Source organism: Poecile atricapillus, chromosome 3, assembly GCF_030490865.1.
Source record: "Poecile atricapillus isolate bPoeAtr1 chromosome 3, bPoeAtr1.hap1, whole genome shotgun sequence".
Classification (NCBI taxonomy): domain Eukaryota; kingdom Metazoa; phylum Chordata; class Aves; order Passeriformes; family Paridae; genus Poecile; species Poecile atricapillus.
Genome location: NC_081251.1, coordinates 109,400,348 through 109,422,204, shown reverse-complemented (window position 1 = coordinate 109,422,204; position 21,857 = coordinate 109,400,348). Strand labels below are relative to the sequence as shown.

General features: G+C 37.5%; 1 protein-coding gene across 4 annotated transcripts in view; it reads right to left on the bottom strand.

The window, feature by feature from the left end:
* KIF16B (kinesin family member 16B) overlaps positions 1-21,857 on the bottom strand; it is a 137,662-nt gene that overhangs the window by 34,884 nt on the left and 80,921 nt on the right. For all 4 annotated transcript variants that reach the window (XM_058836038.1, XM_058836040.1, XM_058836039.1 and 1 more), the window contains 2 exons: positions 15,490-15,612; positions 8,880-8,969 (listed from right to left, as the gene is read on the bottom strand). In XM_058836038.1, coding sequence (XP_058692021.1) covers positions 8,880-8,969; positions 15,490-15,612 — 213 coding nt within the window. The remainder of the gene's footprint in view (positions 1-8,879; positions 8,970-15,489; positions 15,613-21,857) is intronic.

Here is a 21,857-nt window from a genome sequence, read left to right as displayed (position 1 = left end):
GCTTCTAAGGATCTACCACTTAAATCCCATATATAAATAGTGTCAAACTAGGGCTGAGATGGAAGTACTACAACTATAAACCTGCAGGGTTGCAGAATGATCTGAACATAATGTAATTAGGAATGGGAGCTGGAAACGTGCATGTGATAAAATATGCTTCCTGTGTATGCACTTCCTGGCTGTTCTGGGTGACAAGAGTATGAATGTTACATTTAACTACATCATAATTACCATAATTTGTACTGAAAGAAGCCGAAGGCTATAATCATATGCTTAGAAAAGGTTTACAAATATGTGTTCTAAAACTTACTACTTTTTTTTCTTTCAATATTTATGGAAAGATGTATTACCATGGCTACTAAATTCCCAGGCTAGAAAGCAAAAATTAAGGTCTGTCCTTAATTGAAGATTCGTACTTCAAAAACTATTTTCTAAATGCTTTATGACATATAATTCTGCCAGAATACACATCATGGCATTTGCTATTTCCAAGCACATCAATGTTGCAAATAATTTTCACTTTTACCTGTGTCCTAATACACAATTTCCATTAACAACAAAAAAAAAGGCCTTTAGACTATTTTTTTTCTTGGTGCTTGGTGTTTGTCCTATGGTTCTCATATTAAATCTGTGAGTCCTATTATATTTTACCATTGTTTAAGACCAAAACCGCAGTACATTTGTCTGGACTATTTGGAAAAAAAAAACAAACCAAATTTGCTACTTCATATCCAGACACCCAGAAACATCCTTCCAGTTCAGCCCAAACACATCAACAAGCTTATTTCTTCACTGGATCAAATTTTCAAAGAAATAGACAAATGTTAAAATATTGTTAGAGACTATGCTTTATAAAGGGTCATAGGGCTCCATGAAAGAACCTGAACTGCAAATCCATATCCAGATAAACCTGAACTTTCTAAAATAATGATATAGAATCTGTAGCAAGATATGTACACTCATGTTCAGTATTAGATGCCATACCCTGCTCTCTCTAGTGCATGTAACCCCTGACTTTAAATTGTTTCTTGATATCAAGAGTTTCTAAACATCAATGTCAACAATGAATGCATTTGTGAATAGATTGGGACTTCAGTTACAGCAGGATCATGACTTTGGCATAAGCACAGCAGGATTCAGAACAAAATAATTTTCAACATCATCTTAGGAAAGTTCCATTATTTACAAATGTTTAAAACTGAACACTAGAAGAATAAAAATGTCCAGAATTTTGCATTCAATGTGAGCATACTATCTAAAGCTTACATACTACCTAAATATACAGTTACAAATTCCAGTAAAAAATCCAGTGGTAAAATCAGCAGTTCCAGGCCAACCAGTTCTGATGCAATAAGCTTCTGACTTCTGCTGCCAAATTAGCTCCTAAGCTCCAGGAGCTCACCAGTTGCACAGCAACAGGCTTGTCAGTCCTGCAAGCCAAGTACACCTTGATCACAGAATATTAACATAAATGTTGCATTCAATAAAACTCTACAGCTGCAGAGTTATAAACCAGAACTGGAGCAGTCAGACAGCCAAGATCTCAGCCCAAACACTGCCCCATGTGCTCTGCACAAGTCTGCTGCCTTATTGCTCCACTCCTGGTTTAATTTCTGTTTTCATTCTTCATTGGAAGGGAGAATTCTGCATGTCTGATAAGACATTAAAAAATAATTTAATCATTACATAAGTACACAGAAAATGCCTAATTATCCTTGAGATCATTCAGGGCAGAGGGGGGAGAATAAAAATCCTGAAATTCACACCAACCATGATAAAATATTGCATTTCTCTGGCAGTGATCTCTTCCAGAATCCAAGGATGTTCTCCTAAAATTGATGACTTCACCTCAAATTCATCTCCTCTCCATTATCTGTACCAGCAGTTCATGTTCAAGATTTCTTCCACTTACTGCTTATCAAGAGCACCAGATGTATGGACCACTTACAAAGGAAACAGAGATCCTTCCCTGGCAGTCACCCAAAAGAGGAGAACAGTCAAAAGGAAAGGACAGTGAGAGCAGTCAGTGGTGACTCCATAAACAGTCCATGACTCTTCATTAATCATTACATAGCTGAACTACACCTGAACAATAAGTAGTAGTAGAAAAGTGTCTAAAATGAACTTAAACAATTAAAAAACCGGTGTCTGCTCTATTTTAATAGCAAACATGCACATTATGTGTGGGGTGGTTGTAAGTATGGATGGATGAAAAAGGTACTGCCATCTCTGAGATGAAAACACTTGTCTTTCTTCACTGAGATGCAAAATACTTAGGAAGAAAAACAGACAGACTACTTTTTGAGTTTTGAAAAATCTGAAATATTTCGAAGTATTTAGAAGTGTTTTTAAAATAAGCTTGCAACGAATGCTTTGATTTCAGCACATTTTTGAAAACATTAACTTAGTGCTTCTGAAAAATCTGAGAAATATTTTCTGCTCTTTGAGTTTCATGCAATTCTTATAGGTAATACCCATATTATTTTTAAACTATAAACAGTTCCTTTGTGCCTTAGACCCCAAAAAAGACAAATACATACTTATATACAGACCTCCATAAATCAAATACAGACATTACAGCAATTATTGCATTCTGTTAAATAAGCTAGAAGTCAATAGCTTTGGCATTCTTGCTGAACAGGAGAGACATATGTCCTTATGTCCATGAATGAATCTACAAACACAAGCACGCCTTGTAGCTTCTCCTTGGCAGCTCTCCAGGGATTTTCTAATATTTTAAGTCAAGAATCACTGTTAGCAATAAAAATGCCTCTATGGAAGGTGCTTTCCTTAACAACAAGCAGAGATGTTTATGCACACAGAGTTTTCAAGACGACTGACAGGAATCCCATAAGCAGAACCTACAGTGAAAACCCCACAAAACCTGGATTCAAGTGGGACTTACGGACTCCCACATGAAGGAGGGACTTCATAAACCTTGGATTTGGTTAGGAGAAAGACAAATAGGAACTGTTTCTCTGCTCTCCTTTGAAAGAGGGTAGAGACAAGAAAGTGTTAGGAGAGTGAGATTTCCCTTACAGCAAGATGTGGATAGAAAGGAAAGTTTTCTGTAGAAACCAACGCTCTGGAACTATTCCAAAATCAGTAACTGGCAAGAAAAGATGAAGACAGAGGGAAAACCAGGAGAGTCTAACTATGGAAGTTCTCACTTCTCAATTGAGAATGTAGAGTCCATTGGCTCTCTTCTCCGACTAATAAACAAAAAGTACATTCATTAGAAAGACTTCTGCAACTGAAAGCCAAGTATGGTCTTGTAATAAAGTAATAAAGTAATGAAATGGTCATTACCAATCTAGCAGTGTAAGAAAGCTGAAGCTGGGCAAATGACAGTCATGTAGGGCCCCCCAAAAATAGACACTGTTAAATGCTTGGTAGTTATCTGCCACTGGCTCAGTCTCACCCTGCTGCAGCTTCTTCAGTCCTTCAAAATTTGCATGTGACATATTTTAGTTAGATATGCAGTTGTCAGCAGCCCCTTAATTACATTAGAAGAAATGTGCAGATTTATATGACATCTTGTAAGACTGGAAGATACTAGATAAGTTTCTGCTTTTGAAAGAGATACTTCTTTTTAAAACCTTCCTAATAAATCAGTTTGCCAAGACATCCCTTTGGGAATTCAGTGGCAGAAACATGAAATGCAAGATCAGCAAATTATTAAAATACTGATATAGTAACTCAGAGCTGAGCAACTAATGAGCTGTAAAGTTCACTTCTAAAAGCAGGACACTCATATATTAAACATGCCCACAGTATTTTTGCTGCTCATTATAAATATTAATTTAGAGTGGGAAGGTGAACTGTGCAAAATAAAACTCAACTCTGATAGATTCTGATAAGATCCTTTTAAAGATCAAGCTTCTTTGGAATAATACACAGTGACTAAAGACACAACTCTGCCAAGTTTGGTATTAAAATGCATTTTAGCATCATGGTGAATCCTAAATTAGTTCAATGACAGATAAGCAGAAGCAGACAGATGAGTTTCAATTTACCAAACAAACTGAACTACTACTTACATTGCAAAATGAATCCAAAATTACCATAAATTAAAGCTATTTTAAATAAAGGTAAAAATATGGAAAGCTATCAATCATTCACATATACAACATTGTTAATGAAATTCCTTCAAAGAAAACAAATGCCAGATCTTTACTGCAGCATACAATATTTTGTTTCATCCATCACAACATGCTCTTCCCCTCTGATAAACAAAGACACAGTAGTTTGTAGAAATGCTGATGAGTAGAAAAAGCCCATTGCATATTATGTAGGTCTCTTCTGCCCACAAACCTGCCATTCCCTTGTGATGCTCCAAGTCTCAAAGCAGGAATGGACACAACACAACAGCCTGTGCTGTGTAAAACAGAGAAGACATCATCGGTGCTGCAAGGGTTTCCAAATCAGGTACTTATGTGCCAGTACCTATCTAAAACCACTAGCTGACATGATCAAATGCTTATCTTGCTTCTCCTAATCTTCAGCAGGCTTGGTATTTAGCAAACATGGGTATATTTGAACTTCTCTGATAATTTAGTGAAAGCTGTTGTGAAGTGAAAGCTCATTCAAGGCTGGAAAAAGATACTATAGGCACCCTTGTAAGACTTGATATTTGCAGTGACTTACAAAACTTCTTCACAAAGGAACAGATAGCTTAATAAATTATGTGTTCCCTACATGGGAAATTAGATTTATGCTTTGGCATAACTAAACCAATCATTTTGTTAATGCATTAAATGTGAATCTCAGTAAGTTTACCTAAGACACAAGCATATGGCAACACAGAAGTGTCAATAAGGAACAAAGTGGCACATTAAATTAGCAAATGTTTTGACCTTGCAAGCAAAACCACAAACAAGAGAGAGGATGATAAAAGAAAATAAGCTGCAAAAGAAAATTGCCTCTATAAGATACTTACAAAATGAGCAGTGTAGAGAATTTAAAATACAGATAAAATCCACATGAAAAATACTATGAACTGTTAATGACAATAAAAACAACCTCAGCTTGGAAAACTCCAAAATGAAGAAAACAATGTACCTGTGCTCTAGGCTGGGATCTTTTCCCTTTGTACACTCTTGGATGCTGCTCTTTCTTTTGATCTAATATTACTACTCATGTTGTCATTGTTCTTCAAAGCAAACAAATAAATAAAAATTGAAAAACAACCAATTTTTCCTGTAACATCAAAAAAAGCCTGAATTTGTACTCTCAATCACAAATGCTTGATGAATAAAGGTGAAATTAATATGCTGCAGCACATGGGACACTGTAATAGTGGCTTTAAGAACATCAGATTCCTCCTGAATCCAATTACTGCCTACAAGAACGAAGCTGATCTCCCTCTGATGCAACTGTTAAAGAATTCAGTTGTTCCACAATGTACTGTCAGGACCAATAACCAACTCTGAAGAAGACTACTCCAGCACATTTTCCTAAATGGAGAAAATCAGTCTGCACAGGGATTCTTCTCCATTCTTTTCTATGTCAACTGGATAGCTGCCTGGCTCTTTTTTCTAGAGTTAGATGCAATTAGGATATTCCTGCTGACAGACTATAACTCTAAAATCCAGGAGGAAATGGCAATTTATTCAAATAAGAATATGATATGGACACTCACAAGTAATATTTTTAAAGCATTTGTGTACAGAGAACATTTCAATTTCCCATTAAAAACTCAACCTTACCTTAAAAAATTCTGTCATTTAAAAAAGATGACTTTATTTTATTTTCTCTCACTCCTTTTTTTAAAAAAACTTTTTCTTAGATATTTGGTGCACAGTAGTCTCCATTCCAGGTTTTCATACTGTTTTGGAATGGGAACAATCTTGAGCCCCAGACTCAAGGACTGTTCCATGCTCATTTCATTTTTAGCTTGAAGAGTATGTTAACGAAGACCAAGAAAGCATTTGCACACTATTTCATGTCTCTCCTTGAACATAATGATATTTTTTAATATACTGCCCATGAATATATGGCCCAAGCTTCTTTACTTGTGCTAACTCTCAAATCAGGGTCACTTTAATTGCTTGAATGATTTACTTCTTCTAATATCCAAGGGAACATGTAGGAAAGAAGAAAAATGTTAATAATTAAAAGTTATATGTGAAAACTAAAAACTAATTCCATAAATGCTCACTCCAATGAACTAAAGCTCTATCAGGCACAGCTCCTCATCCTGAATGCCCAGAGTCTCTGAAGTGGTCAGATCAATTTTTCATTTTACAGAAACTCGAAAGCCACTATTACAAAAGGGTATCTGTGGAGCAACGCTCTTCTTTCAAATGAGAAGTTGTCAGGACAACACGATCTGACTGCAAGTATCATGCAATGAACAAAACAGCAACCTCCAGAGAACGGCGCCAGTCAGCAGTAAAGGGAATTTATGGCCAGAAGCAACACACAGAGTCACAGTTTCACTGCAACATCCATTCTGTATCAAGCACCCTTGGATCTCTGAAGTGCTGAAGGGCTTGTCAGTCTTACTGGACACCTACGTCTGAGAGGAGTTATAGAATCATAAAATCATTTGGGTTGGAAGAGACCTTTAAAGGATATTGAGTCTAACCTCCTGTCATGAGCAGGGACATCTTCAACTAGATCAGGTTGCTCAGAGCTCCAGCTAACCTGTCCTTGAATATACTGGGCAATGAAGCATCCACTACTTCTCTACACATTGTAAAAATTGTGCCACTGTAAAAAAGTTTTCTTTCTTACATTCTACTCTGAATCTGCCTTCTGCAGTTTAAAACCATTACTCCCTGTCCTACTGCAATAGCCCTGATGCAAAATCTGTTCCCATCTTTCTAATAACCCCCCTTCAAGAACGGAAAGACTGCTATAAGGTCTACCCAGAGCCTTGTCCAGGCTGAGCAACCCAACTCTTTCTGCCTCTCCCCAAAGGAGAGATGCTCCAGCCATCTGATCAACTTAGTATGCCTTTTCTGGATCCACCCCAAGAGTTCCATGTCCCTCCTGTGCTGAGGATTCCAGTTGGATGGTTGGGTCTCACCAGAGCAAAGGTGGATAATAACCTCACTATTCCTGCAGGTTACTCTTTTGATGCAGCCCAGGACACGACCGGCTTTCAGGGCTGCAAGTACACATTGCTGGGTCATGCCCAGCCTCTCATCCACAGCACACCCAAATCCTTCCTGGTAGGGCTGCTCTGAATCCCCTCATTCCATATCCTGTACTCATACCGGGAACTGCCTGCACCCAGGTGCACTTGGCCTTGTTGAACCTCATAAGATTCCCATGGGCCTATTCCTCAAATTCATTTAGGTCCCTCTGGATGGCATCCCATCCCATCCCATCCCATCCCTCATGCTTCTGAGCTGCACTCAGCTCGGTGTCATCTGCTACGGGTATGCTTGCTCCTTCTGTGCCAGCTAATGGAGATACTTAACAGCACTGGTCCCAGTACGGAATCCTGCAGGACACCACTTTTCACTGATGTCTGTGTGGACCTTAAGCCACTGACCGACCCCCACTGGATGTGACCATCCAAGCAATTCCTCATTCACCAAAACAGTTCACCCATCAAATCCATCTCCTTTCAATTTAGAGGAAAGGATGTTGTGGGGACCATGTGTCCTGAGATGATCCATAATGTCACCGTATTCCATATCTATTTGTGACCAAGAATTGTTAGTCTCCTTAAGACTCTGCAGCCAGGAACCTTGTGTGTGTGAGAGGGGGGTGCTATTGTGGGTATTTTTAAAATCGGCCTCCTAGCATCTTCTGGTTCTTTGCTGCATGGCATTTGTTTTGTGGGCTGTTAGGTCTTTGCTCAGGCAAAGGTTTTTCCTCCCTTTTTGGGATCTCTTTTCATTTTTGGGGTTTTTTTTCCCTCATCTCAGAGAGAGTGCAGTTAGTGGGTTTGAGTTGCCTTGGGGTGAGTTCTGTGGGTGGCTGCCGGTTGCCCTGGGCTCCAGCAAGCCGGTCCAAATCCATCAGCTGCCTGCTCCAGGACACAAGACTACAGGAGCAGAGCCTCTCTCTTCCTGGCAGCTTTGGCTTCACAACCATAGCCATCCATATAGACAGCATTTTGCAGTTAGAAACTGTTTCAAAGTGAATTTGCAAATGCTGCTGGCAGCAAACAAGCCGGAGAGCTCCTGGGGCCAGGCCACCCCATGCTGGCACTGACAGGCTGGTCATTTTCCCCCCATCCCACAGCTGTGAGTGCAGAGCACAGCAACAGCAGCAGAGCCTGCGAGCAGCAGGAGGAAGCAGCAGCGGACCCTACATGAGCTGGCAAGTCTCCACCTGCAGCTAGAACTGATCTGTAAAGCTCCTGCCTTCCCAAGAGGGGTGTGACGGTATCTTGTCCCTTTGTCCTACAAGCCTGAGGCAGTCCCTGCCTTGTGCCATCTCAGGAAAGGCTTTTTCTGGCATTTTGGATCTCTCTTTGCTCCAGCAGGGTTGTGAGATTTTTGCAGTTTGTTATGTAGAAATTATTACCTTTTTCTTCTTGTCCGTTGGCATTCTGTTTGTTAATAATGTGTTATTTTTTTCACTTATATCTACTCATATCTGATTCCTTATTGGTGGGAAGGGATTGGAATGAAGGGGAAGGTTACTCATTTCAGAGTGCCCATCTATTAAACTGTCTCAAACCAAGACACCGTATCAAAGGCCTTACAGATGAAAAGAGATGACACCCATGGCTCTTCCCATGTGCACCCATATAGCCACTCCGTCATAGAAGGTCACCAGATTGATCAGGCAGGAACCGGGTTGGTGAAATTGTGCTGGCTGTCTGAAATCACCTCCCTTTTTGAGTAAACATATTTCAAAGCACTTTTTTTCAAGTCTCTACCCTTTTTTGTAAAAGAAATTTTACCAAAACTTACCTCTGGGTACTTCAATTTTAAAGTTTTATGCAATTCTCGGAAACGGCTGTACCGCCGAAATACTGTCCATGTCTCATCCAAGACTGTTATCTAGAACACACAATATAAAAAGAAGAAACAGAAGTAAACCCACACAGTGTACAACACTAAAACCCATTCAGTATACAAAGTTATAAGATTAAAATGGACAGTTCTTAGTTGTCTTAAATCTAAAAACTTTTATAAGTTTATTTAATTTTTCTTTAATTACAGTGACAGAACTGTATTTAATAAGGAGCACTTATTGCAAAGCAAAAAACACCTGAACACATTTATTCCTTAATCCACAGTGGTTTGACAAGACTGTAAACACATTAAAACATCCCCAGTCACCAATCACTTCTTGGTGCAGCTATTTGACTCTCAGTATTACAATCAGTGGGTGTTCCATTAATGAATAAATAACATCCAGAGTAAGTGCAGTGCAGCCTCTTGAAATATTCATAGAAATGTATATTCTTACACATAGAAACTCACAATTAATAAATACACATTTCTTGGACACATAAAGTTCATTACCACATAGAATGGGATTCCAGTTTGTAGGGTAAAATATTATACCAGCTTTTAGTAGAAGATATTTCTTTAAGACACTCTTGGTCTGTGTCTTCAAAATGGTGATAAACATTCCATTTATATAGGAAGTTTTCTTAAAATCAACATAATTACCCCTGTGAATAGAGTGCATAACAAGAGGAGCAAAGAGGGAGAGCAAACCAACCTTACCATCAGTCATTTGCAAAATTCTCACTAGAACTGAGATACTAAACACTGTCTGAAATTAGGTGACATTAACTAAGGACACTTCTAAGTGGGTCATAAAAGTGTTGTGACTAGAGCATTTGACTCTACAGTCAAAAGTCTTTCTGCAGCTCTAGTGATCAAAGGCTACCAAGTAGCCAAGCTGCAGGGTGAGTAAACATTATTCTACACTGATGAGCAGAGTTGGAAAGAGCCAACTGGCATTGCTTGAAACTGAACACTGCTGTGTTTTGAATCAAACAGGCCAAATATGTGGCATTACTCCTGCCCAGCTATGATTTTATGCAGGAAGATTAAAAAAAAGCAATTTCACAAAAGACATCTCACAAAGACACAGGCTTTTTAATCTTAAAGTGACTCCTAAAATTAACAAGTAGTTCTCTCACATGAGTGAATTAAAAAGTTCCAGAGGCAAAGAAAGTTGCAATGGAGTAGGATAACTGAGTAAGAGAAACAGAAATCAGAGAAACAAAGCCAGAAGAAACCAAGCACAAATGCTGCTACCCCATGCTTGCAACAAACCCATTTCTGGTCCACTCCTTCTCCATCCTCCTCCTCATACAGCAGCTGCCTTTGCTGTTGTATATGGAGCAGGGAAATTAGGGGAAATGTCTTGAAAACCAGAAATTATTGCATATTTTATGACACAAGGAAAGAGGTTTAGGGTGGGCTTTTTCTTATTTTTACCTCAATTTTAAACTAAAGATGAAAGCAAACAAAACTGGCCTTCTCAAAACTTTTCACAAACATTATAACATAGGTTCTTCTAGCATGTAACCACAAAGAAAACTCATTCTTTCTTAAAAAATTTGTCTTTCATATCATCACAAGATTCACTGCTACTAAAAGTCATCTCTGACTCTACTACTGCTATCCCTGGAAGTGTTCAAAAAAGGGTGGATATGGCTCTTGAGGACATGATTTAATGGTGAACATCTTTGTGTTGCTAGCAGGGTTGACATTTGGACTTAAGGATCTCAAAAATTTTTTCCAACCTTCACAATTCTGTCATTTTAAGACACCTACACAAAGGACTACATTCCCTCAGCATACTGTTAACAGTGTCTCAAACTTTACAACTCAGGTGAACAGATTTAACATTCATAGGCAGGTTTAACTAAAAACAATTAATAACTGTCAAGAATATGCATGTTACACTGATCTCAATTAACCATCCTGTTTTGAATAATTAAGGCAGAGGACTGTGTGATTTCAATGTTCGAGTAGACAATGGTCAAGTGTAACAGCTATTCATAAAACAATGTTACTCATCACTGCATTCTTTTTGCTTTATGTCTTTTTGCTTTAATTCTTTTTGCTTTAATTTAATATTTTAGAGTTGTAAAATTTTGCTGTGATAATTTCATTTGCGTATGATCTTTATTCCAAAGGGACCTCTTTTTTCCCCAGGGGTTTTCACAGAAGAGGAGCAACCCAGCACAAGGCATCCTGGACTCCTCCAGACACACAGCCTGGGGAAGAGCAGGCATCTCATGTTTGCTGTACATCAGATACCTGTCCAGGTGATAGGGTGGCACTAAACCTACCCAAATCAAATTGTCTGCAGCCAATGATTTATTAGCTTTCTTCTTCAAAGTTTAATAATAACGTGTTAGAGATGGACAGGAAGGAAAACAGCAGAGCCATGCATCTGTGCTGCTTGAGAACTGCTTTTTGGTGGCTTGGTTTGACCTGACTTGGTCCCTGTCACCCTCTTTGTTTACTTTGCTTTGTTCACTTTCAAAATTCTTGTAATGAGACTAGCAGGTAATTGCAAAATTTTATTGTTATAGCTGATACAATTGAAAAACAAGTTGCAATGCTAAACAAACTCTTAACTGGTCCCCAAAGCACAGCAATAATGTTATTAGGTCAGACAGAATCAAACTCCATTTGTGTAAAGAGAATTACACTGCACCTGGCATAGCAATAGCATTTCTACAACACAACCTTTTACACCTACAACTGATCCAACAAGTCTGGGTTGGGAGTATTTTCCCCCATTTAAAAAAAACAACTGTATGACAGACTACACACTGTAGGAAGGGGACAGGGAGATATGCAGATGTTTTGAACAAGTAAAGAAATTCTGAAAAGCCCTTTGCTTTTTACATAATTTGCTAATAAAGTGAAAAGTATTTTAAAACAAAAACCATATGGTTAAGTACATCTGCAAGCCAGATTTTGGAATATTCTTCTCTAGGAACTACTGTGATCCTAGATTTGCCTCAGAATTGTGTGTTGTTTTGTTTTTCTCATTCAAAGGCACCATTTCCTATGTAAAACCTATAAATCTGAAAGGAGATATCACAGTCTTGTTTCCTTATCTTTTCTTCTCATCATGACTGATAGAAAATAACCAAGGAGGCATTAATTCCACTGTATAGCGCATCACAGAACTTGTCCTCTTTCTGCCCCATAGCAACAGAAGTAACACCATGACTGGGGGAGAAAAAAAAACAATATTCCACCTGATTCTGAAAGCAATTAGAAAAAAACCAGGAAATGCTGAATGTCTTTATCTGGCTGGATAAACTTTCTACAGTCATCATGAGAACTTGTATTTCTTCAAGTGGACCTTGTTTGAACTGTTCTCACACTACAAAAACAGCATCTGAAAAGCCAGAAGTTTTTTAAAAAATTTCTTAGAACCTTTTTCTATTTTATTATTGAGAGCATTAGTCTGATAAGGTTGACAGAATATTAGACTTTTTCTTTATTTAGGCAGTTATGGGGCATGCATCATTTTCTTAAAGAACTATGTTTCAATGAGAACTGCCTCTGCCTTTATGGCCACTCTGCAACAGTTCACCAAACTCAGAATTAAATTTAGACTAGAAATGTGGACTTTTTGAGCAAATCCAACACAGCATCTGGCTGAACAGAAATGCAACTGGATCTGAAAGAAAGCACTGGCTTAGGGTGCATCTGCCTGGATCTTTTCTTAAAGACTTTTTGTCAGACATCACTAAAAGTCTTCGAACCACGAGAAAACCACTTTTGAAAGAATATCAAACAGGATAAATAAAAGGAGGGAACTCAGAACAATGAGGGAAAGCTGAATGAGAAGGCTTATCTACAACTTTCACTATTGACAAAGGATCCCTGCAGAGCTCTGCTTGATTCCAGACCTTGTTTCTATCACCTCTCAGGAGACCCTGCATGTCTTTATGAGAGCTGGAGTTCCACCTTCTCTGCTGCTTTGTTGCTCCTTCTGCCAACCATAGGTACTGTTTGCAACCATGGGCACTGTCCATAACACATGCCTCTGGTTTTATTGATGCAAAAGCTCTTCCCACACTGTTTCTAGCACAGCCTCGTCTGAATATCCTGACACAACATGAAAGGAAGGGGAGTTCTCTGGAATACTAATTCAGCTCTAACATAAATGTGTTTAGACCTGATTAAGCTATTACTGCTTCATCATGTCTTTAAAGACAACACATAAAATTGTCACTCAAACGGAAGCTTTTTTGGAAATGAATCAATTCATACAGAATACTTAATAGCAGACTAGCACAAACAGCTCCATGACATATTCCTGCTGCAAAAGAAGGTGCTGTCTTAACTCTAATAAATTATCAGTTTCTTCCTGTTTTGAATTCTCTCCAGTCAGTTCTTGTGAGACCCACTCAACATCTTTAATTCTGATCTGTATCAAGATAAAGAACCTGAGTGGACATAACATCCTGCTGGCCTATTCCCATACATGTCTACGTTGACAAGATGCTGAACCTGCACTAAAACAAAATATTGTTGGATAGTATGTTAGGGCTGAAAGACTTACGAATTGACCATGAAGCTGCCAGGGAAAGTGGAACTCATCCTCTCTCTTCTGGCATATAAACAAAACAATCTTTATTACTGCATGCAGTAAGAAGAATTTTATGTATTTTTTATATACAGAAATTTATTATATTTGTTCCTCTATATAACTATGCAGGATTTAATTACAAACACAATGACTAGAAATGTCTGTTGAAGCAAATACCTTTGAGATACCTAGGATTCACAGTTTTGGGCACTGTCTTAAATTTCAACTCAATTATCACTTGTCACTTTGTCAGGTTCCAAAGTTCTGTAACATGCAGATAGGTCAGCTATCCATTTTCCTGAAAGAGGAACCTTGTGGAAGAAAGCTTATTTAGGACCTAGCAAAGGAAATGAGATTAGCAACACCTCAGTCCTTTCCCACAACTGACATATATTTCGGATGACCTGAAAATAAACTTTAACTAAGGGAAGTAAGGTTGAAATCAGGAATTATTTTGACAGCAGACATGGTATTCTGACCTATGAGGAAAAGATTAAATTAATAGGTACATTTAATCTCCCCCCTCTGCCACATTTTCCTGATTTTTAAGGCAAAAAAAAAATACAAAGCCGCTATTCCATGTGTTCTAATTTTCTACAGAATAACTGTAGGAGCTTCTGAAGATTAATACAGATCAAAGTAGAGCTGGGAGCTCTGCATGGAAAAGGTTTAAAATAGAAAAGTTTGTGGAAGGTCTGTGGATTGTAGCATGGAGCTAAATCCTGACTACAGCAGAAGCAATCCCCTGTGAGACAGAGACCTGGAGGGAAAGGAAAAAGTATTAGCAGTTGATTGATTCATATGAGGGAATGACTGTAAGAAACATCCCCAAAACTGCCAAACTGCACAGACTCTTTCAACTGCTCCCTCATGATAAGATCTTGTAGAGGCTTACATGGGTTTTACCAGTGAAGGAAAAATACTTGGAAAAGAAATCCATCAACATATTCAGAACGGAAGCTACCTCTTTACTTTAGCTATCTTCACTAACCATTACCTAATCCAGTAATTCTCATGTGCTGAAAACTGAGTAGAAGAGTCCTTGGTGGAGTTTCATGTGAACTTACACATCTCTCAGCATCTCTCTGGGTCTGGGCTTTCACTAGCCCCAAGAAAATCAAAGTTCAACAGGCAAAAGGAGGTATTCCACCCACAAATGGCATGGTATGTTTCAAAATGAAAATTTAATTATCACAAACAAAGCTGAGACTGCCCATCTTAATAAAAACCTTTTCAAAAGAGAGAGCAGCTCCAAAATGGTCCATTACACTGTGAGGAAGGTCACTCCTCCACCTCACAGCAGCTAACAAAGCATCTGGCAGCACATTCAGTAAAGGAGGCTGCCAGTTCTGTCTCCGATGCCATGTATATCAGTTATGCTACACATATGTCCACACACACTGAGAACACATTTCCAATTAGACTTTAGATGTTGCTTTGAAAAAACACTGGCTGTGTACCAGAAGAAACAAAATTAATATGCTTTTTCCTCCCCAGCATTTCTGTGCAGAAAATCAACTGGAAGTTTGGAGAAGTAACACCTTGGAAATGCAGAGTGGGAAGAATAAGAACAATAAAGAGAGCTTGAAATGAAACAAGCCTTTGTCATGCATATATGAAAAATACTTTAATAATATTTTCATGCTTTCATTATTTCAGGTAAATATTTCAAGTCTAGGCCTTTTCTGTACCTGACACTTGCATCTCAATAAAGGCCTTTCCTATAACCAATAGGCATTTAATCCTCATCTCTGGAACTCCTCAAATTGAACTGACATTGTCTCTGGAACTGCTCAGCCCTGGAGTTTGGCCACTAGACTCCTCTGTACAATCAACCCACTTGGAAAATGCTTGTCTTTATAGCGTCCTATACCGTGCATTCTTCTCACCTCTCTTATTTAACAGTATCAAGGCCACTTACATAAGAGAAAGAGAACCAGAAATTGCACTTAGTGGAACAAAAGCATTAAAGAAAAGCAAATGATCAGCACTCACCTTTATTTCAAACTCATAATGTTCATCCTTTCCCTGCCCACACAGGACATACCGTGGAATACTAATTTTAATTGGGTCCTTCAGGTCATCTGGACTTGCTCCCAGTGAACGACAGACCATCCGCTTTCATGTACATACCAAATAGGGAGAAGAAAGGAAAACCAAAATCACTACATAAGGAAAAAAAGAAAAGAACTTCACTGAAAATGAGAAAGTGTTCTTGGTCAGAGAAGCAGGAAAAGAGGAGGTGGAAATTACTTCTAAAATGAAGGAATTCTTTGAAAACAAAGTGGATCCTGTCCTATAGGCAAGCCCTAGCATATTTTTATGCATACAAAAATTAAGGTGAAGTGTATTAAAAAAATATCCCTTTAGTTGAAAAGGTATCTTCAGCTTAGATATCAAAAACAAGGGAAAGTACAAGACTTTATTACCTCCCTTTCAAAAAAAATCAGTGCAGTAATCAAGCTTTCACAGTTAACTCTTTTTGTATGTCTCTATCTTTCATAATAAATTTTACAATATCATGCTAAGCTGCAGGGGTCTAGGCAATTCAAAAAGCTCTTAAATTTTAAAAGTTCAAACCTATTTTATAATTAAATAAGCAATCCACTGTCAGAACACTTCCCTACTATTCTTTTTAATCATACCTGAACCTCAGAAAACTCAGTTATGATAAATTTTTACAGTCTGGACAAAACAATCTAAAAATTTATTTCCAATGAGCCCTCATTCCTCTGACAGCCAGATGGAATATGTAACTCTGAAATTACATCAAAAATAAAACATTTTTACCACTGAAAAGATTAATGTTTTGCAGTCACTCTGCCCAAATGTAGCATAAGAATTTACAGTGATAAAGTACAGAAACTGCCTTTAAGGAAGTCCTCTACTTGCTCCATCGAACATATTTGGTCTGAAAACCTTAAAGAACTGGCAAAAAAATAACAGCAGCATGACAAACATAAGTTAAAAACCAAAAAGATTGAAAAACTATCACTTTAAAGTTATGACTATGTTATATATTTGTATTTAGCACTGCTATCCATCACTTGAGCTGTAACTGTATACTCAACATTCATCTTTGGAGCAACTCCTGGTGACTTCCTGTACACGTAAGACTGTGTAGGAGTTGGAGAAGAATTTAAAACTCATTCATAAACACCTCTGCCTGTTACAGAGAACCTTTTGACATCATCATGGCTCTCAAGAAGAGGAGGCTGTTATTTCATTGCCAGTCAATTATAAATGACAATTTCCCCTAATATTAGCATTAAAAAGAGTGAAAAAGAAAATACGAAGAAAGTGAATTTTTATTCCACTGAGTTAGTCTGAGTATATTTACCACAAACATTTTCTTGTTCTTTTATTTCAAGAAACCATAAAAGAAGTTTATGTTTGAATGGAAAAATATTTTTAGCGATCTTTGTTTTACAACAGATATTGTCTCCTGTCTATTTTGCTCTTCTGTAATTACTGCCCACATTACTGGCTTTTCAGCTAAAACTCATTTCTGGAGCACTGAAATGTAAGCTGCTCTTTCCTTGGGGGAAAAGAGAGAAATTCATTCCCCTGAAAACAACATCATCTGTTTTAAAAGAGCAATAAAACCATAAAGCCACTCTTAAAGTCACCTCTGTCAATGTGTAATTTATTTGCAGTCATTTTCAGAGAACTCTTAAAAACAGCTAATAGAAAGGAAAACAAACTCAGACACAAAGTGTTGTGGAAAATGCATCCTAATACATTAAATAATGTTTGCTATTCATAAACCATGATCTTTATGTTTACTTTACATAGTAAAAATAGTAGCAATATTAGAACAAAATATATTGCTATGAAGTTCTTTTTCATGAAAGTGCAGAGTATTCATTGAGTTAGATTTTTAAAAAAGCACAGAAGACAAAAAGCGCTAATGGGAAACATAAAATGCACAAACATTTAACTTTGGAGTACAATCAGAAAAGAAATTGGTTGCAGAGACTGATTTCCTTTAACAGCCTTGATCAAGACAGTCCTCTCAGATAGTGCCACTCAATGCTGACTTTGGGCAAGGCCCAGAAGAAATGCCACAGTGGTGTCAATGAGGGAGCCACTCCTGAGCAGGACTGACATGATGATACCACTCTGTACTCATTTGAGTACACATTCTTTGTTAAAAAAACCCTACAACACCTCAAAATAACACATTTTGCTCCTTTTTGGACTTCCTTAAGGAATTAGAAATGTAATGATAAAAACCCCCATAATTCTCTATCCAAACAAGGGTTCATCCTTCCAGACATAACTTCGCTACTTCTTTTTAAATCACATGTGAGTTACATTATCATGTCCTAACATATGGTAAAAACAAATGGGAAATATTCTTACACTAGGAGAGAGACTGAAGTCTAACTCTGTCTAGTAGATTTCACCTCTGCTTGGCAATATGCTTACAGAATTTAGAATTTCAGATTAGATACCAGTTTTTTCTGCCAAGAACCATCTTCCTCAAACAAGGCAGATGGCATATTCAAGCAACAGGATTCTAAAGATATTCAGCTCCCCTTACAAAGGAAGAAACAAAAGATAGGAGACAACAGCTTATTTATTATTCGAACATCTGACAGAGGTAAGTGGTAAAATAAATACCCCCTGTCCTAAGCAAGAGGAAAGCCTCAACTGATGGAAATATTCTACTAATGTCCAATAGCTCCATTTTTTCTTGGGATGTAGTAATAAAAAATACTGTAAGAGATGCAATCTCATAGCATCAAAAACCCCATCAGTAAGCAAGCAGAGAATGATGGAAGTAAGGTCAAGCACATTACATGGACAGAACTCCAGAGTTAAACTCACTCCATCTGTCAGGCAGTGTCCCCAGTTGTCAACTACCTAGCTGGAGCATGCAAAACATGCTCACAGATGACAGACCCCAAAACATCTGTCCTGCCACAGTAGCACGACCAAGGTTGAAATGCTATTTAAAGCACAACCGCTTTTGCACTTGTGACAAATTTTGATATGAAAGTGAAATAAACCTTAAATTTAAAACTCTGAAGAAGAAGAAGAGAATTGTCAATGATAATATTCACAAAATTGCATGTATAAAAGCTGTAAACATCTGTAGTATTAAGAGCATACAGTGAAAATAAGATTAAAAAATCTGGAGATGTTTTGAAATATTGAGATCAAGGGCATGAAGTAAATGAGGAACATGAGAAACAAAGATAATCAAGAAGATTAAGGAAAAGACAATCAAGGAGGAATAGAGAATACATTAATGAGGATAGATAGTATATGGAAGGAGCTAGAAAACACTGCCAAAATGGAAATCCTAAGACAGAGCTGTAATTATAGTTTTCATCCACCTACCATATAACATAGAAACATTTAATTTCCTCACTTTCCCACAGAATTGTATGTACATCATTATGAGAGATGTACAAAATGCAAGTACTCAATATTTATTATTACTTAGATGTGTGTACACAGTCTCTGGTCTTCCCTTACAGCTCAAAGGTTCCTCTTCTCTATTGATTAAAAAAAAAAGGGGGGAGATGAGATGGGGAAGGATTTTATCAATATTTATTAGACTTTTGTTTTGAATGTATCTAAACGTATTTGGATTTCAACACCTAGTCAAATGCATAATTAGCCAAATGGCTTCTTCACTTGAACTGAATGTTAATTTCCAGATTTCCAAAGGGATATGCAAACTGCTTTGAAGAATTGATGGGATGACTGTCAGCTGAGTATTTATTTCTTTTTCACAGTATTTAGAAAAAAACAATTCCTGAATCAGGTCCAACCTTGCTCCTTTTAGAAAATACAAGCTCAATTTTTGTGCACTTCTCTTTGTCTGACAAAACTGCACAACGGATATCATTCAAACAGTATCAAAAGGCTGTCTAATTGTGATTGCTGGGATGAAGCAATGTTATGTCAAGAATGTTAGGTGCAGAAAAAAAGACATTGTTTTCCTTTAAGAGACCTCTATGAGCAGTTGTAAGAACAAGACTCCTATACATAGTCTGCTTATCACTAATCTATCACTCCTATCATAGTCTACTTTCACTGATGCATACAGCAGTACATGAATATCACCTAATGAAGGTTTAATAGCTCCCATATTTTCAAAGAGTAAGTAAACCAGATCAGCTAACTCAGATTGAAATTAACAGGACAATCATGCTCCATTTGAAAAAACAAATTCATTTATATCTGAAGTCAATTCCAGGGAAATCTGCAGCAAATCTTTCAGAAGCTGGTAATTTAAATAAACATCATCATCCAAACAGTCAAACTGTAACAATCAAACTTCTCATTATGTCGCTGTAAATTCTTTAAATGAAATGTTTGTTATAGGTAAATATTGTGAGTAAACCATCTTCAGCAGAATACAGAAGTCGAATATTCTGTCCAGCAAAGCCAACTAGAATTTCCTTTATAGTGCTGATAGGAACTTCATTAAACACTGCCAAGGAACTTTGGCAGGTGCCTTGTTCAGCTGACAAAAGAACAACATACAGAATGGAACTGAACAAAAGCAAGCAAGCAGGTTCTGGGTCCAGTTTTCAGCAACTGCCAAAGACAAGCCGACAGATACCTTTCAACTCCTCCATCCTAACAGAAATTTGAGGTAAAGCACAGATGAAAAAATCCAGGACGTTTTCCAGAGAACAGACCTGAAATTTTAGAAAGACATCTTAATACTAAACTGTTCAGTGTCTTAACACTGAACTGTTTTCTAGCTTTTTGCTTTTCCAACGGCAGGCAAATTCTTCAGAGGGCTTTCTCACAAAGGCATCAGAGATCTCAGTGCTCATGCACATTGTGACAGCCTTTTGCACAGCGGATTCAGGCTGTTCTGTATCAGCTTTAGCACCATTACTAGTGTGGGATATGTCTTGACTCATGCCTGACTAGAGGAACACATTTACTTGCAAATTTCTCACAAATGGCAGATTTTTTTATTAATGATATTGCTTGGGCACATCTCTCACTTCCGTCACACTGACTTCCCTACTCCTTAATTTGTTTAGAAACCACTGCACTGCTGACCAGCTGACTACAGGTATCTTTGTAAAAACAGGAAAGCTTATTGGAAAGATATCCCAAACTGGAAGCATCTTCTGGTCTTACATCAAAACAAGAAGCTATTAACTTAAAAGAAACCAAATGAAGGCATTTTGTTGGAAGCTGAGAATTACTAGACTGGTCCTCAACTATGAGTTGCACTGTCTTTAATGGGCTGTTATCTTTATAAGTTGTTGTTTCAGAATGTACATTAGACTGAGAAAAGAAGGCACAATATGCTAAAGCCAGTTTGCTCATTAGCACCTATTAAGGATCCTGCATGAGACATCTGTTTCAAGTGGGAACAATCAGATTCAGTTCTTGAGCTGTCACTGTCTGGAGAAGTAATTATTTTATCATCAAAATGATTGAAATTTTCAACCTTGTGAATAAGCCACACTGTTAAAGTCGGAAATACGTAATGAAGTAGACAAAACATTCTGATACAGAACATTTGTATTCTTCAAAGTATTAGTACCTTTAGAGTGAATTAAAATACTTTTAATGTCACAATGACAAGCAAAGCTCTCCTGCTCTGAGTTACTCCTTTCATTCTGAAATGCCTTCTCTGATGTACAGAGGGAGGAGAGTCTTCCAAAACTGGAAAATAAAACCAGCATCTCTGTATATGCCTTCTGTCTCTTATGGTCTCTTACTTCTGCATTTTCTCCACACAACTCAGAAGCACAATTGCCATCTTTAGACAAATGGAAAGCCATAGTGTGGCTGCCACTGTTGACTTTTCAGTTAAAAATTCCAAAAGAAGAAGATAAAAATGTCTTTGTAAAATCTTCTGACCTAAACATTTCTTAAACTGAGGATTGCTTTTGATTAGATTTATACAATCATTCAGAATCAGTACAATCTCTCAAAATGAGAAATAGAAAACTCAACAGATGTGACTGATATCAGGTAAGGGAATAGTTGATCTTTTCAACCCCCCCTTGCTTTTTCTATGTAAAGTATCCATTTCACTTGGTCTATTTGCTTTACTCAAAAGAATCCAGGAAAGTCAACAGGCAATGCAGAAACTTACAAGCCCTTATTTTTTTTCCCACACAAGCACAAAAAAGTAATCCCATACCAGCCAAGAGAGTGCAAAAAGTCCAACACAGTTGAAAAACAACAGTGTAAAAGTCAGAAAAGTGCAAATTTGAGGTGTTTCAGCCCTCCGATTGTTACAGTTTAAATCCATGAAGGTATTTAGGATTTATTCACCAAGACAATAACTGTGTTTCAAGCAGCAGTTAAGACAACTAAAAATGGTGGGAGGGATCAGTTTAAAAGCCTCAGTTTAAAAATACATAAAT